At 40.0% G+C, this 17,846-nt stretch overlaps 1 protein-coding gene across 1 annotated transcript; it reads left to right on the forward strand.

Moving 5' to 3' along the window:
- Window positions 1-7,587: 7,587 nt before the first annotated feature.
- Window positions 7,588-16,801, forward strand: LOC119790019 (cytochrome P450 2J2-like). Its single transcript, XM_038295303.1, has 10 exons — window positions 7,588-7,608; window positions 8,154-8,352; window positions 8,446-8,595; window positions 8,757-8,917; window positions 9,241-9,417; window positions 13,226-13,228; window positions 13,317-13,455; window positions 13,552-13,739; window positions 14,157-14,298; window positions 16,175-16,801. The coding sequence occupies exons 1-10, from the start codon at window positions 7,588-7,590 to the stop codon at window positions 16,348-16,350; spliced, it is 1,356 nt and encodes a 451-aa protein (XP_038151231.1). The 3' UTR covers window positions 16,351-16,801.
- Window positions 16,802-17,846: the final 1,045 nt, after the last annotated feature.

Raw genomic sequence — 17,846 nt, forward strand, 5'->3', positions numbered from 1 at the left:
TCCTGGTGAAATCCAGCAGTAGATGTTGATCGTCCATCTTTTCCTCCGAATTGACCAAACTCCCTTTAAACTCCGTGAATGTTTCTTCAGCAGGAGTTAACTGCTCGGTAATAAACTCTCCTTGAAGCTGGACTGAAGACATTCTCACTGCAAACACTCCCAGATTATCAGCCTCTCTACAATGACTCCACACACATGCTAAGCTAATGCTTCTAGCTACCAGTTCTTCTTCTTCTTCTTCTTCTTATTGAGTTTTATTGGCGGTTGGCAAAAAACGTTAGGTGAGCATTACCGCCACTAACTGGTATATGGAGTGTGGACTACATGGCAAAAAAAAAAAAAAAAATTAAAACTATACCCTATTATACAACCTAATCTGTTTCAAAAATTCAAATATAACCTGATATCCTCTGCTTCCTGATTCCTTCTGCAATAAATCGACAATGTCAAGTTTCATTTTCATGTCACTAAGTTTCCTTATCGGTCTCCGCCAGTCACGTGACTTTTGTTTGACTTTAGTTGGAAAAGGTGTAGTGTAAACAACCGCAGCATAGCTAAACGAAGGACTAAAGGCCTGTTTACATAGCAGCCTGTCCAAGATAAGTCATTACAGTTAACATAAGCCTGAAAAAAGGGGCGGATTTAGGAAAATCGGTCTCCGCCAGTCACGTGACATTTGTTGCTAAGACGCCATTTTAAGTGGAAAAGGCATAGTGTACCGCGCCCGAGGTAAACAATTGACGTCACTTGGCGGAGACCGATTAACCTGTTTCTCTGTATCGAATATTTACTACAATTTAAAATGACATGTTCCACAGTCTCATCTTCCCCACAGTCACATTTCCCTGTCTGATGTTTCCCTATCAAAAATAACGATCTATTCAATCCAGTGTGTCCTATTCTAAGTCGAGAAATAATAATCTCTTCTCTCCTGTTCCTTTCTAATCTTCTCATTGGTCCAATTCTCTTTCTTCTTCTTCTTCTTCTTCTTTGATATTTTTGGCGGTTGGCAAACAACAGATAGATGCATTTCCGCCATCTACTGGAATGGAGTGTGGACCAGAATGACTCTCAGGAATTAAATTCTATTATATAAATGTGTTATTTTTAGATATCGAAATACTATACTGTAAATATTACTATCTGAATAACTTCTGAATAATTGAAATAAATCTAATTTAACTTTTACTTTACTCAAATTTTGAATGAATTGCTTTCTCTCCTCCTCATATTCGTTACAGTATAACATCACGTGCTCAACTGTTTCATCTACCCCACAATATTCACATTTCCCATTCCTATGTTTTCCTAAGATAAACAGAGTACCATTTAATCCGGTATGACCAAACCTCAATCTAGAAATTATTGTTTCTTCTCTTCTTGTTCTTTCTGTTCTTCTCATTTCTCCAATTTTCTTTTGAATTTTATAAAACCAACGTCCTTTATTTCCTTTCTCCCATTCGTTTTGCCATTTATCCTTTATTTTCTGTTTAATTAACATTTTAACTTCAGATTTGCTAAAATTAACAAATAAATCCACTGACACATTTTTAGCAGCTTCTTTTGCTGCCTTATCTACTTGTTCATTTCCTTTAATTCCATAATGTGCCGGTATCCATACAAAATTCATAACTAAACCCATCATATTTATTCTATATAGTGTCTGTTGAATTTCTATTAAAATATCTGGCCTGCTTTCTGAGTGACTATACTGCAAACTAATTAAAGATGAACTAGAATCTGAACATATGACTGATCTTAATGGCTTAACTTCTTCCACCCATTGAACAGCTAATAATATTGCAATCATTTCTCCCGTATGAACTGAAAGTCCATCACTTATCCTTTGCCTAATTTTAACATTAAATTCTGGTACGATAAAGGCTACTCCTATTTGATTTGTTATATTTTTAGAGGCATCTGTATAAATTTTTACATACTTATAATATTGATTAATATAATCCTGTACTATATATGAGTTTAATATGAATTTCTTACCCTTTCTTCTTTCCAACGAAGTAAAATCTACCCTAGCATCTGTAATTATCCATGGTTGTATAACTGATAATGGAACTGTTTGGCTTATACTAATCTGATCTATTTTGAATTCTGTTATTTTTTCTTGCACAGTCCAACCAAAATTTCTAATATCTTTTACTTTTTTTTCCCAACAGGGTTTTATTACTTGCAGAGTTGGGTGATCATTTCTATGACCTTTTAAATTAGCCCAATAGTTTAATGTTAATTGCTCTCTTCTAAATGCAAGTGGCATTTCTCCCATTTCTACTAACAATGCTGCTGTTGGAATAGTTTTAATTGCTAGTTGTTCTTCTTCTTCTTCTTCTGTTGTTTTATGGCGGATTGGCAGGCCAACGTAAAAGGTGCATTTCTGCCACCTACTGATCTGGAGTGTGGAGTGCACAATTTTGGAAGACTGCGCTATACCCAAAAGAAAAAAAAAGAAAAAAAAAGAATCCTATAACTTAATCCTATTAAAGCTGCAGTCTGTAACATTGAGGAGAGAGCAGACTTCGACTGAAAATTTGAAGAAAAACAGGTTTCACGCCACTCAAAGTGATCACAAAGTGATTTTTAAAAACTTACAGACTTCAGCTTTAATTGTTCCTGTATCTTTTAGATATTTGAATAATATTTCATTAACTCTTGTTTGTCTTATCTCGTTTCCTAACAGTGCTTTTATTGAATTCCCATTAATCCCTATTTTTCTCAACTCTTGTATGAACTTCATTCTCTCCCTTACATACGCAGTACACTCAAAAATAATATGTTGTACTGTTTCTGGATCTCCGCATTTGTCACAATTTCCTGTCTAATGTTTCCCTATTTTAAAAAGACTGTAGTTTAATGCTGTGTGACCTATTCTTAGCCTTGAAATAATTATATTTTTTTTCCTATTTCCATATCTTTTCCTCTCCTTTCCAATAAACTTTTGAATCTGATACAAATGTCTTCCTTTTGACTCATTATTCCATATTGTTTGCCATTTCTTTCGAGTTTCAATTGTTATCAATGTTTTCATTTCTGATTTACTTAAAAATACATTAATTTCTATTTGCTGACGATTTAATGCTTTCTTTGCTAGCTTGTCCGCTTTCTCATTTCCATCTACACCCACATGTGCTGGCACCCAGAGAAAGTATACTAGTATTTTTAACTGCCTTATTCTAAATAGACTTTGCAATACTTCAAACATTAAATCTTGCCTAGTTTTAGATTTTCCACTTAGAAGACTATTTAGCGTAGCCATTGAGTCGGTACATATTACAGTTCTTAGTGGTTGAACTTCTTCGATCCACTGTAGTGCTAATATGATAGCTAATACTTCAGTTGTAAATACTGACACATGATTAGATATTCTTTTTGCAATTTTTATTTTGAATGTCGGAATGTATACTGCTGCTGCTGTTCTTCCAGACTCTGGCTCCTTATGCTGCGTTCACACCGGGGGCAGCAAAAGCAGCAAAATCGCGTCTGCTGCTTCATTTTTGCTGCTTGTACCAGTGAATTCTGACGCGCGTCTGATGCAGCTTTGCTGCTCTCGCTGCGCGGTCCAAAAGTGTGTCTGACGTGCGTTGGGCGGAGCTTCACTATCCTTTCTCTGCCTTGCAGCTATATTTGCTGTGATCAGTGGGAATAAAGTAGTTTTAATGTTTTTAAGTGAGAAAATACACCTGAAAACTTCATCAGTGCAGTCAGTTCATCCAGATTACAATCCTGCCTCCCAATGTTATTTCTGTCGGAGCCGCTCAGACCCCCACATACCGGCGGTGCGCCGACAGAAGGAATCCATTCAACAGCAGCCTCTGGACGGGTCGCCTCCTCGTGGCGGCTGGTAGGTGTTTTTCATCTAAATAATCCGATCTGCAGGCACCAGAATAATAAAAGCGAACATATTCTGCCGGCAGATGTATATATTTTAAGTTAATTATGCTTTAATAAACTGTTTAAGAGAAGTGATCAGAGCAGTCTGTGTCATCAGCGCTGTGTCTCTCTCCCAGCCAGCTCCCAGATCAGCTTCTCTGATTGGTTGACGCGGCACGTCGAGCAGCAAAAATTCAATTTTTCCATCTCGAGCAGCAGCGCGTTTGCGGCGCGTCACGCGCGTCAGATGCCAAAACGCGCCCGACGCGCTGCTTCAGCTGCTCAGACGCGCTGCGCTTGCTGCTCGAAACGCGCCGCGGGACCTTTTGCTGCGCCTTGACGCGCGTCAACCATTGACTTTGCATGTAAACTCGCTGCTTCTGTCGCGCCAGCTGCCCACGGTGTGAACGCAGCATTATGCTGCGTTCACACCGGGGGCAGCAAAAGCAGCAAAATCGCGTCTGCTGCTTCATTTTTGCTGCTTGTACCAGTGAATTCTGACGCGCGTCTGAAGCAGCTTTGCTGCTCTGGCTGCGCGGTCCAAAAGTGTGTCTGACGCGCGTTGGGCAGAGCTTCACTATCCTTTCTCTGCCTTGCAGCTATATTTGCTGTGATCAGTGGGAATAAAGTAGTTTTAATATGTTTTTAAGTGAGAAAATACACCTGAAAACTTCATCAGTGGAGTCAGTTCATCCAGATTACAATCCTGCCTCCCAATGTTATTTCTGTCGGAGCCGCTCAGACCCCCACATACCGGCGGTGCGCCGACAGAAGGAATCCATTCAACAGCAGCCTCTGGACGGGTCGCCTCCTCGTGGCGGCTGGTAGGTGTTTTTCATCTAAATAATCCGATCTGCAGGCACCAGAATAATAAAAGCGAACATATTCTGCCGGCAGATGTATATATTTTAAGTTAATTATGCTTTAATAAACTGTTTAAGAGAAGTGATCAGAGCAGTCTGTGTCATCAGCGCTGTGTCTCTCTCCCAGCCAGCTCCCAGATCAGCTTCTCTGATTGGTTGACGCGGCACGTCGAGCAGCAAAAATTCAATTTTTCCATCTCGAGCAGCAGCGCGTTTGCGGCGCGTCACGCGCGTCAGATGCCAAAACGCGCCCGACGCGCTGCTTCAGCTGCTCAGACGCGCTGCGCTTGCTGCTCGAAACGCGCCGCGGGACCTTTTGCTGCGCCTTGACGCGCGTCAACCATTGACTTTGCATGTAAACTCGCTGCTTCTGTCGCGCCAGCTGCCCCCGGTGTGAACGCAGCATTAGACCCATCTGTATATACCTGTAGAACTGAATAATATTCTTTACTTAAATGTTCTTGTACTGATATCAGTTGGTGTATTTTTCCCCCGTTTATTCATTATTTTTTGTATTTGTAAATCGATCACTGGTGTAGAAAACATCCAAGGGGGAATTGCCGGTATTGGAACAGTTGGGGTTATTACATAATCTTTCAAATTCAAACTGCTTGCCTCTTTCTTTACTACCCATTCAAAGCTTTTTATTTCGTTATATTCATATTCCCAACAATCTTTCAGAAGAAGTCTGACCGGATGATTTTCTTTATGTCCTTTTACACTAGCCCAATATCTCATTCTCAGTTGAGTCCTTCGTTGTTCAAGTGGCATTTCTCCCAATTCAACTAGTAATGATACTACTGGAGATGATCTAAATGCTCCACAACAAATACGTAAAGCCTGATTTTGTATAACTTCTATCTTATTAAGTAAGGTTTTATTTGCAGAGCTATAAACTATACTACCATAATCTATGTTTGACCTAATCACTGCATAATAAATTCTCTTCAAAGACTAACAGCTTGCTCCCCAATCAGCTCCTGACAAGCATCTTAACACATTTATTCCTTTTTTGCATTTTTCTATTAATTTCTGAATATGAACTCCAAAACTTAATTTATAGTCCATCCACACACCTAAATATCTCACTACTTTCACTTGTTCCAGCAGGTAACGTACATTTTGATATTTAAAGTAGGATTTTGTTTTTTATTTGAAAAGCATATTGCATACATCCTCCGCTGTAGAGAGCATGCGCGAGATGAACTAGGGTTTCCGCGGATCAATAAAAATAATAAAAAATTCATTCATTTTTTTTTTAAATCAAGGCCTTAATTGGCACTAAAATTATTTAAATATGTTTATCGAAGTATTTAAAATTCTTTAATAAAAAATGCTTATAAAAACAATTTCGTCAGATATATTATATCGCTCCAGGCAGAGAAAAAGCTAGAGGATATATATATACGTTTATATATGTGTGTATGTGTGTGTGTGTTTACATACATACAGGAGTCATGGAACTCTGCTTACAGCTCCTTCATATTTCATGTACACTAATAACTTGTGTACATGGTTCTTGTTGATGGCATTAAAATCATTTCTAATAGCATTAAAATAGCATTAAATTAGAGTCACTCATTCCTGTATGAACCCTGTGAGCGCTTAATTTAATATGACATATTAAAAAAATCCCACCATCATCCAGCATATGTTCAGTTTCTGCCCAAATATATATTTATATTTTTGTAGATTTTTGTAACGGGGATAAGGATAATTCAAAACTGCTTTATTTGAATGAACTTGTTCTCTTCTCCCAAACATCTCTTTTCATTCCTGTAATAAGAAGTTTCTTTTGAATGGATTTGATTAAAGTTTAAGTCCCTCGGTATAAAATAAATATTTTGATGAAGATGAGAAATCTGCTTCCTGGTTGGTGAATAACCAATAGTTTGGATCCAATCATTTAAATAAACGGTGTTAGTTTTTTTTTTTTTTTTATATATATATATATAAGAATTGTGCAATAATTTTTAGTCACCGATCTGTTGCTGCTATATTTTAATTTGACGAACCGGAATTTGTCGATGTTCTTTTTCCTGTTTGGTGCGATTGCAATTGCGGATCTTGACCTGGCCGGACCTTATGACCACAGTGTACCAATCTTCTGATGGCTACTTCCAACAGGATAATGCGCCATGTTATAAAGTGAATCATCTCAGACTCATTTCTTGAAACTTTTCCACTTAAGTAATTGTGAATTGAGCATATTGACAGACAACATTTTATTTTTTATCTTAAATGCAATTTTTTTTTTTTTATAATTACTGCTCTAAATGTATTGCTCTGTCAGCTAAAGATCTGTTTTGGTCTCTATACTTTAATTAAATAAATCAATTCAAGCTAAAATGTAAGAGGCTATACTGAGCCTGATCTCTTTGTATCAGAGATTTTCTTACCTTTTAGAAAAATGTCACTTGGAGTAAAACCCCCCCTGCAACCCTGATTTGCATTTGTATAGCTCACAGCATGTTCATTTACATGTTAAAGCCTCCCCTAGAATTCCATGGGGGGGAGGCATGGGGGGAACACTGCCTAAGAAAGTCCACGTCAATTTCTGACAATTTACGGGAGTTTTCAGCGAAGCCTGCAAATTGCCGTAAACTGCCGCTAACCTGAAGTTCCACGACAATCTACAGTGCCGCATATTGACGAAAATCCCACTTTTCATGCAGTGAAGGTTAAGGCTCAGGTTGACAAAAAACTCAGTTTGACTCAGCAAAACTCAGCTTGGCTAGAGTACCCAAAACTGGCAAACACTCTGGCTTCGAGGTAGTGGCAGTCAGCAGCTTAAGAATCCTCCGGTAATGAGGCAACCATCTGCAGGTGTGTGAGACGGCCAATGAGAGCCAGGCGCCACCTGGTAGTGGAGGGAAAACACACAAAAACACAACCCACACAAACTTGATTCCTAACAATTCCCAGATGGATGGATGGCTTCCATTTCATCTGTATCATTGATTATTACCCCCCTTCACAAGCAGCAAAATCTAATTTAGAGTTTTTTTCCCCCACACATATCTTTGACAAATTCTGTATATTGAAGGTTTTATTTTAATTCATCGATGATTTTTACTGTATTGTTTGTGCTTTGAATCTTGTAGGTTTCATATATTTCAATTTTAAGTACTGCTGCTGCAAGTCTGGCTCTGCAGCTGAGTTGGTTGGTACAGCTATTTAATAATTGAACATTACTGATCTTAAATTGAAGAAATTTACCTCTGCATTTAGCCCATTTCCTTGGGAAGTGGTGGGCTGCCATTGTGGGGCGCCTGGGGAGCAGGGTCTTGCTCAGAGAGCCAGTCTGTAAGGGTGGGGCTCGAACTCAGAGTTCAAGCTCTATGCCCCGACCAATTTGCCGCCACTCCCCACTGAGTCCACTTTCTGAGTCTCTAATGATTTACAAAGGACAAAAGTATAACATTGCATGATTTCTGTCATCAGTTTGCAAGGAAATATGGAAACGTTTTCAGTCTTCATCTCTTTGGGGAAAGAGCTGTGATCATTAATGGATACAGACACGTGAAAGAAGCTCTTGTTGAAAAAGGAGAAGACTTCATGGATCGTCCAACCATTCCATTGTTTTCTGAGTTTTTTAAGAACAAAGGTGGTTTAATTTATGGGTGATTTTATCTACACAAGAAATTTAAATGCTGCTTTTAGAGAATATTAGTATATTAGCTGCAACTATTTTTTTAAGGTATTGTTTTCTCAAATGGTTACCTATGGAAGGTACAGAGGAGATTTGTTCTTCATACAATGAGGAACTTTGGTCTAGGAAAGACAACCATGGAGCAATTCATCCAGCAGGAATGTCAATACCTCACTGAAGCTATTGCTGATCAGCAAGGTACAAAATAATCAAATTTTACTGGATTTTCCTTTTTTTTTATTAAGTATTTAATTGTAATTGTAAATTCATCACTGCAAGCTTTCTATGTTTTTGCCATCTGTTTACTGCTTTATTTTTGACAAATTGTGTTTTGTGTGCAATCTGATTTTATTTGATAGGGAAACCTTTTTCTGGTCAGAAAATGATTAACAGCGCTGTGTCCAACATCGTCTGTTGTTTGGTCTTCGGCAGTAGATTTGAGTACAATGACAAGCAGTACTGCACAATTCTTGAGACCTTTAATGAGATAATACGCTTACAGGAAGGTATTTGGGTACAGGTTAGTCTTCTGTGAAAAAAAATCCATCTTTATATTGTGTGTGAAGTCAGCTATGGTAATTATAGTCTGCACTGCAAAAAAAATCACTATCACTAAGGCCCCAAAACACCTACAGATGGACTTTGCTGTTACTTATACAGGAACCTGTATTTATCTAATGTTGATAAATGTATCACATATTTAAATATTTGTCATTGGATAATATTTAATGTTTCCATGATTGCATGAGATGGGATATTTTGTTTCTGGGTAATTTATATAAATTATGTTAGCATCATAACTATTTATTGCCCTGCAGATGACATTTATCTTTACATTTGCAGATATACAACGCAATTCCCTCTGTGATGAAGTGGCTACCTGGACCTCATAAAAAACTATTCAACTATCTACAGAATGTAATTGATTTTATAGAAATTCGGGTCGTAGAACATAGAGAAAACCTTGACCCCTCATCTCCAAGAGATTACATTGACTCCTTCCTGATAGAAATGGGAGACGTAAGTGCCGGTTTCTTTTGTAAATTACTAGAGGTCATTTAATCATTCTTGCTTATAGTTCTGTGATAACTGAAGGAAGGAAGGAAGGAAGGAAGGAAGGAAGGAAGGAAGGAAGGAAGGAAGGAAGGAAGGAAGGAAGGAAGGAAGGAAGGAAGGAAGGAAGGAAGGAAGGAAGGAAGGAAGGAAGGAAGGAAGGAAGGAAATTTATTAATTGTAAATTAATAGTTGATGAAGTAAATCTCCACTAAAATGTAGCCAATGCTTGATTGAAAGTACATAGTGAGGGTTTGCCAGGGTTCTCTCCTGAGAACAGAACACAGATCCAGAAGTGAGTCTTCAGGTTTGGCTCGTGAGGGCAGGCGGACAGGTCTAGGAAACAAAGAGCACAGCAACAGGTTAGAACACAAAAATGTTCAGAGGCACGTAGAATCAGACTAGCGGGCTTGGCTCAGGTTCTGCTAACCATAACTTGGCAACACTCCAGCGCTGAAGACACATCTGGCTGCTGCTTATGTAGTTGGTCTCCTGATCGGCTGATGAACTTCAGGTGTGCCTGAAGCTCCTGCTCAGGAGACCCAAGGCGCTCTCTGCTGGAGACAGATGTCAGAAAACTCCAGATCCCAACACTGGGTTCACTTATGTTGGTATACATAAAACCCCCTCCCTCTCTGGTATTTATAAAGCCAATTTTGTATCTTTTATTCATAAAATTAAAGAGGATCTAGCATATTGGACTAGTCTCGCATTATCTCTTATAGGAAGGGTAAACCTTTTTTAAGATTAATGTACTTCCTTATCTGCCTTATGTGCTCCAAATGGTCCCGATTCTTCTGACTAGAAAGTCACTTTCTACCTTGAATAGTTCTTCATTCTCCTTTTTGTGGAGGAGGAAAAGGGTGAGACTGAATCAACAAAAGTTAAAAACTTTGCTTAAACCCGGTGTACACTGTGCGATCTTCGGGGCGATTTTCCAGTCGTGCAAAAATCTTTCGATCGGGCCGACTTTCAGCCTGATCGTGAGTCATGTAGTGTGCAGGGGGTTACGAGCGGCGATCAGCCTCACACATCCACCTCCAGATCAGGAATCAGGAGAATATCAGACATGTTTGATTTTCTCCCAACCGTTGTGGGCAAATCACTCAGGGCGCAAAGAAGGATTCTTCTTTTTATTCCTCCTCTCAGATGTAAACACAGCAGCGTGGCGGGGATGCAATGAGTGAAATGTAGCTCCATCTGCAAAATTGACGGACCGCAGCAGCCATGCCTGCTCAGCCACGTCCTTTTTCCAAATACGTTTTCGCCATTTCTTTCTAGGACCCTCAGCACAAAATTGCACAAATTGCCAAGGCAGCGCGGTTCACTATGGTGAGCTTTATATTCCCCTTCTATTTGTTTGGCTTCAGGATAGAGAGCTACGGAGCAGCTCCATCTCACTGCGGAGCTGAGTCCGACGTGGTTTTTAGTCGTACAGTGTGAGCAGGTAGATCGCATCAGAGCGTCGGGCCGAACATAAATCGTATGCTGTGAGCTCACACCGTACGACTAAGCCCTGTGTTTAGTCGTACGGTGTGAGCGGCAGATGCGTGCAACAATTGAAAAAAATTGCACAGTGTATGCCGGGCTTTAGCGGCGAGGGGGTTATCCTTGCCAAATATTAAATAGTATCAATTAGCTTGCCTTCGTCGCTATCTCTGGGAATGGTTTAGAAATGATCCCCAATCCACTTGGCTTGGCAGTGAGACTGCCCCTCTGGTTCAGTTCACTTTCGCAATATTTGATATGTTTCTAAAAATTGTGTGTCAAACAAAATAAAGGGTAATTTCCTCCTCCAAAACATGTTAAAGGTTTGGAGAATTTTCAATAAGATAGGAACTTAGGATGATTGACTCTCTCTTGCCATCCCCATTCATTTTAACCCAGAGTTTTCTCGTGGCCTCAAAGACGAGGCATTTGTTTTGTGGTCAGAGAAGGGTATTTGTACAATTGGAGCCCTTGTAGCTGATGGCATAGTCAAATCCTTTAACCAGCTTACTGATCAATACGTCCTCCCCTCCAGACATTTATTTAGGTATTTGCAGGTCCATAGTTTTATATCTTCAAAAGGAAGGTTATGTCCCAGTTTTTCTAAAAGACCTTACAGAAACATTTGAAATGCTGTCATGAGGTTCAATCTGCAGCTCCATTTCCATCGTGCCACCACTGGCAGTGTTTGGTTCAGCTTCCTTACTTTCACTCTCATTGTCTTTCATATCAGGCACACCAGTTGAGCAACCTTGTGCCTCAGTCAACCATTTATGAGTAGCAGCAACAAAATCATGAACATTCAACATTTTAGCTTTAAACCATACATCATGCTTCTGTGCTTCATCCACAGGCAATAAACCCAACAAAACATGGTGTACCTTTTGTGTTTCTTCAGACAAACCCAAAAACCTTTTAAATTCTCCCTTAATATCATTCACACACCCTTTTTCATTTTTCAACACTGTAATAGTTTGTCTTAACTTTGTGAGCTTATTTAACTTTGTTTTTCGTTCACTTTCTAAGTTATGAATTTTCACCAACAAAGCCTTGGCTGTTAATTTCACCTGTCTTTTTTCAGTCTCCCATTGAGGATTTTCCTCTTGACCCACAATGTTAATTTGACCCTCCTGATTCAGGTCAATGTTTTCCTCTTCTGCCATAATGGCCGACAGTTTATAAGCTTATTTATTTATTCGCAAATTGTAGATTGTTTGTTTATAGAGAGCTCTCTTTGCTTTAAGCGGTCTTCAGTCTGTTACCAATGCATTGGATTTAAGTTTGAACCTTTGTGTGCACACATAATCTAATAATAATGGCCATTCATAAATATCAGCGCTGACTCACATACCCCAATGATGCGTTGGCCGGCATTGATGATCTGCGCTCCGATTTCGGCTGCTACGAATCTCAGTAGCTCCAATAGCACAATCCATGCAGCTCTGTTCTCAAGCGTGCAGAGTCGATTGCTCCTGTGCGGCTTCGATTCTGGTTCCGACGTCAGATGTCCAGATCGCTCCTCTGCGGGTCCAGTTCCGACGTCAGGTGTCCGGTACCGACGTCAGGTGTCCCGACCGCTCCTCTGCGGGTCCGGTTCCGGCGTCAGGTGTCCGGTACCGACGTCAGGTGTCCCGACCGCTGCTCTGCGGGTCCGGTACCGACGTCAGGTGTACTGTCCGGCGGCTCCAATTGCCTGGTTCTGTGCGGCTTTACTTGTCTGCCACAAAGAATCCCAATACAGCAGGATCGGTGGATCTTCCGAACGAGGAAGTTTTCTACCTAAATGTAGCGGCTAAAATCCTATATTTTGGGCTACTGGTGGTTTCTGTTGGAAGGCATTGGTTTTACGTGCGCTAAATTAAGATTTAGAATGCCGATCTTCCATTTGACATGAAACAAAGTCATTTATTTTCAGCACAAGTCCATTATCTTACTGTTTTCCTTCAAGATCCACATAAATACGACATAAATCCAACCAAGCACAGTAGAAAACTGTTTGCCTCAGCCTATTAACCACACCTGAACAGAATTGATGGTTGACCTTAAATAACCCATCCCCTCATCAGACACTCAGAACTCAAAAATTACATATGCCCCCTCGTGGCGACAAACACCAAAGGATAATTGGCTCCTACACCCACTGTCTTGTATCCTTGGTTTACACCCTGCACTGAACTTAAATTCTTATAGGTGGGGACTGCTAGATGTTCTTCTCTTTGGTGCCAGACAGTGTGTTCTTCTTCAATGGATCTCTTACAAACCTCCTACGCTTTCACAATGGTTGCAGAGAGTGAAGGAACAAACTCCCTTAATATAATGAGCATCTACGTGGAAATATGTGAACCTGTTGTTACCTTTGTCTTTTGTGTCTTTGACAGAAGGAAGACAAAGATTCTGGGTTTGATCTGTTCAACTTGTCATCTTGCACTCTTGACCTTTTGGCTGGTGGAACTGAAACCACCACCACTACGTTACACTGGGGGCTCTTGTACATGATTTATTATCCTGACATACAAGGTGTTTGAGGAACATTTGGTACACTTTACCTGATCCATTTTGTTTCACTGTAAAATGTAATTTTCCCACTAGACATTGAGTTTCCATTGTGTTCAGAACGTGTCCAGGCTGAGATTGATTTTGTGATTGGACCATCCAGACAACCCACTGTGGCTGACAGAGAAAACATGCCTTACACTGATGCTGTTATCCATGAGATACAGAGGATGGGAAACATCATTCCTCTCAATGTGGCCCACAAGACGACCAAAGACACCACCCTGGATAAATACTCAATTCCAAAGGTGCATTATTACTGGGGTGTTTGGAGTTTCTTACATTCTTTTTACTCATCACACAGGCAAAATCCTTTTCCCTGGCTGACCAACACACTGAAGAAAACAGAAAGAGACATTTAAAATATTAACTGATTACTTTAAATAAATATATTTAATCCTTTTCTCCTCATGAAATATTTTTGAAATATTTCTTTATCGATGAAAATACTCAAAGAATACTGTATAAATACCTGGAAGGTATTGTGTGTGTATCCTTTAACTACTGAAGCTGCTCCATATGTTGGCAATAAATTGGTACAGTCTTCAAATAGATATTTATTGGCTACCAGACTTTTTTTACTCCTTGCACTGATAAGAAATGAGTAAAAAAATGCAACATGATTTTAGGTGAAACTGAACCTTGTGTCTATTTTCAATCTTCAGGGCACCTTGGTCATTCCTTCACTCCACTCTGTCCTCCATGATGAGTCGATGTGGGAGACTCCACAGTCCTTCAACCCTCAGCACTTTCTATACAAGGATGGGAAATTTAGAAGGAGAGAAGCCTTCATGCCTTTTTCTGCAGGTTAGTAGGTTGTTTCAAATCTGTATATGTAAATCCCTTTATTGTCCCACGGTGGGGAAATTCACTCTGCATATGATACGTTCTTTCTTGTAGACTCAGACTTTTTTATTTTATACAAAAACTACATTCCACTGTTGACCCTTCACATACTATTAGGAAGTTGGTAGGGAAGGTGAGAAGGAATTCCCCTAAGCTCCCTTTTGTTGGACAGCTGCAAAGAACTACAGCAGCATGCAGGGTTTGTCAGGTCTCCTTAAGGCTGATATACTCAGAAACCAGGTCTTCTGCGTGGGAGTTGCAGTGAATACAAATGTGCCTCCACCCCTGCTGCAGACACTCTGGTGCAACTCTCAAAAATTGTAGGTGACCGCAGAAAGTGCCGCAGACAGGAGACATGTGATTGGTCAAATCTACATCTGCTCTACACTATGCATATTTCCTGTTTGTTACTTTATCGGCTTGTTTTGTTTTTATGACCGCCATTGTGGAAAACGACTAATGAAGTTGGACTAGTTAGAAGTGCGATATGCGCAAGAACGCTGGGACCCTTTTTCCAACTGGATACCCGCTCTTTTTCACCCTCATGTCCCTCCGTTGTTGGACAAATTTGCCTCGAATTCCTTACCGCCTTGGCCGTATCTAAACCCATAGCTTGTTCCTGATTGTCCCTCTTGCCTTGTGGCGTGGAATAACATAATGCAGACCACGCTTCAATATTGGGCATAAATCAAAAATATATGCGACAAGACTGCGACACACTGCTGCGGGGAGTATAACCAGCCCTTTAAAACTCTTATGTAATGTAAATCCCTTTATTTGCCCAAAATGGGGAAATTCTCCATTTTGGGCCAATAGGGGAGTAGAGTGGAGGCTTTGGGGATCAAACCGAGTACTTGCAACCTTCTCAGATCACAAGTGCACTGCTCTAACCTCTAGACCAACACTCCCATTCACATTAGACTAGAAAAATTGTTTCCATTGGTATTTTTGAGAATTTCGGTTAAATTTCCACCACTATGTGGCATCAGAGAGGCTGCTGGGTGAGCGTCCGTAAGTAGTTACCATCAGACGTTATCACCAGAGGGTTAAAGGGAGCTAGCACTTCAGCACCTGAGTGTTATCTACCACTGGTAAAGCTCTCGCTCCTCTCCTGTGTATGTAACTCTGCCTACCTTGTCCTGCGCTCCCTTTTGGGAGATTCGCTTACTGGATCCTGTTCCTGTTTCATTCTCTGTCTCCTTCAAGCTTGTGTTTCAAAAGACCTCCTGGTTCTCAGTACTGGCTAGCAATGATCTGTTCCTCCATTTTGGTAAACCCTGTGTGTTGAACCTTTCTCACCCCCTTCGCTTTTGCTCCTTGCTCCTCCTCTAGCTGAAGCCAAAGCTCATACAGATAGGGTGTACTTGCCTAACTCTGGCACAGAAGCAACGTTGCAGGGATGCCAAGCACCGAATCTACAGCGGAGCTCCAGGCCTTTACGTCTTGTTCTTCCCTGTTCTGCAAAAAGACAGGGTCCATCATTTGTAAAGAGGAATGATGGAATGATCCACCCTAATCAGACCCTCACAGATTAATATTCCTGCTAATTTCCGAACCCATAACAACTATTATGTAATGTAAATCCCTTTATTGGCCCAAAATTGGGAAATTCACTCTGCATTTAACCCACCCTTTTGGTGAGCAGAGGGCTGCTACTGTGTGGCGCCCGGGGAGCAATCAGGGGTTGACGGTTTTGCTCAAGAGCCCAGAGTGGAGGCTTTGGGTATCGAACCAGGTACTTGCCAATGACTGTACCCCATGAGGGCAATACCTGTTTTTGAATTTACAGGTCTGATTCTATTTCTGTAAAACTGAGGATTGTAATTTGTGTTTTCAGGTAAACGTGTGTGTCTTGGGGGGCAGCTGGCCAGGATGGAGTTATTCCTCTTTTTCACTTCCCTCCTTCAGAGGTTTAAAATCTCACATCCCCCAGGAGAGCCGCCCAGCCTGGAGTACAAATTAGGAGCAACTCATGGTCCTAAACCTTATCGTCTCTGTGCTGTACCACGTTAAACCACAAGAGTCGTTGACAGTGTTCCTCCATCTATTGCATTGCCTCTGAAATCAAAGACCCTGTTAGTGAAAAAAAAAGTTAAGTTGTAAAGACTTTAATCAGGTACTTTGCTGTAAATCACACTGAGCACAAAAGAATCAAATGCTTTGATCACTATTGTCATAAAATGCCTTTGGTATTGTAGAAGCAGTTTTATTGTCTTATATATCCTTACACGTGGCCCTATACTTACTAATCAACAAAACAGTACATGCTGGAGGTCAATAATAAAGTCCCTAATGCCTTATTCGTACGCCATTAGATGATATATTAAGAGGTTTGGCATAAACAGAGAACATCTGTATAAACATTCCTCCGAGTGTCAAAGCAACCACTGGCGTCGTCCAGCACACGTGAATTCCAGTAAGCTTTCGACATGATATTCCTGTGCATGTGCAGTTACGTAATGCGATGTTGAGACTATAAAACAACTGAGAAGACATGAGAGTTTCGGGGGAATTATAACTGAGATGTGACGATGCAGTGCTGAATGTATGAAGTTTTTAAGACAGATGTATGAATTTGCTTTTGTAATTAAATGTTTCCCCCCTCCGGATGATAAAATGGTGTGAATCGTGGCCTTCTTTCTGTCATAAGGGAATTCTACCAATGAGCTTCCATAGTATCGTCATTGAAATCCTTTAGTTATGATGGAAAAAGTAGCAGAATAAGTCTATCTATAATAATAAGTCTAGAATAATATCTCTGAAGTTTTATTTTAAATGACCAAACATTTTCTCAAATATTAGTACAAAATTCTTTACATTAGTTGTGTGCAATGTTCGCATGTCTAACCTGCTAAAAAAAAGGTTATGTAATAAGTGTTTTAATGATTTGAGTGAAAAATATTTTACATGGGATTATTGTCTAAAGCAACCTAGGGTGAAGTGAATTTAAAACATTGTTTTTAACTAATTCCCCCTTAAGCGAGAAATAACTATTTTTTTTACGTTCCTTGTACCATAATGCTCTACAGATTAGTTGCATTTAAGAGATCATTGGATAGCATTTAAAATTTTGATCAGAAAATGACTGAATCACAAAATTGCAGAGATGGATTTTACACATGCTAATGAGAAACGGCAGCATTTCTCTACAATCAAAAGTTTTATTTCTCATCTTTGCAAATTTAGCACCCAAACTCTACAGGAAAAAAATTGATATTAAAGGAATAGTACACCCAAAACATGATTAGCCTTCATTTTCTACTCACCCCCATGCTGAACAACACTCTGGAGTAATTTTTTGATATCTCAAATGCATCTGGAGATCTGGGAGGCTTCTTGCTGTCTGCTGACATTCAAATAATGGAGGTGCCCAGCGCTCGAGGCAGAAAGGTCCATAAAAGTCCACAAAAAACGTTTCAATATTCCTCCATACTGCTCGTCCAATGTATTCCAAGTGTCCTGAGTGGGTAGCATCCAGAATTTACTCGAAACGAAGTCATTTAGAATGT

The sequence above is a fragment of the Cyprinodon tularosa genome, unplaced genomic scaffold, assembly GCF_016077235.1.
Source record: "Cyprinodon tularosa strain WSP-4 unplaced genomic scaffold, ASM1607723v1 ctg353, whole genome shotgun sequence".
Classification (NCBI taxonomy): Eukaryota; Metazoa; Chordata; class Actinopteri; order Cyprinodontiformes; family Cyprinodontidae; genus Cyprinodon; species Cyprinodon tularosa.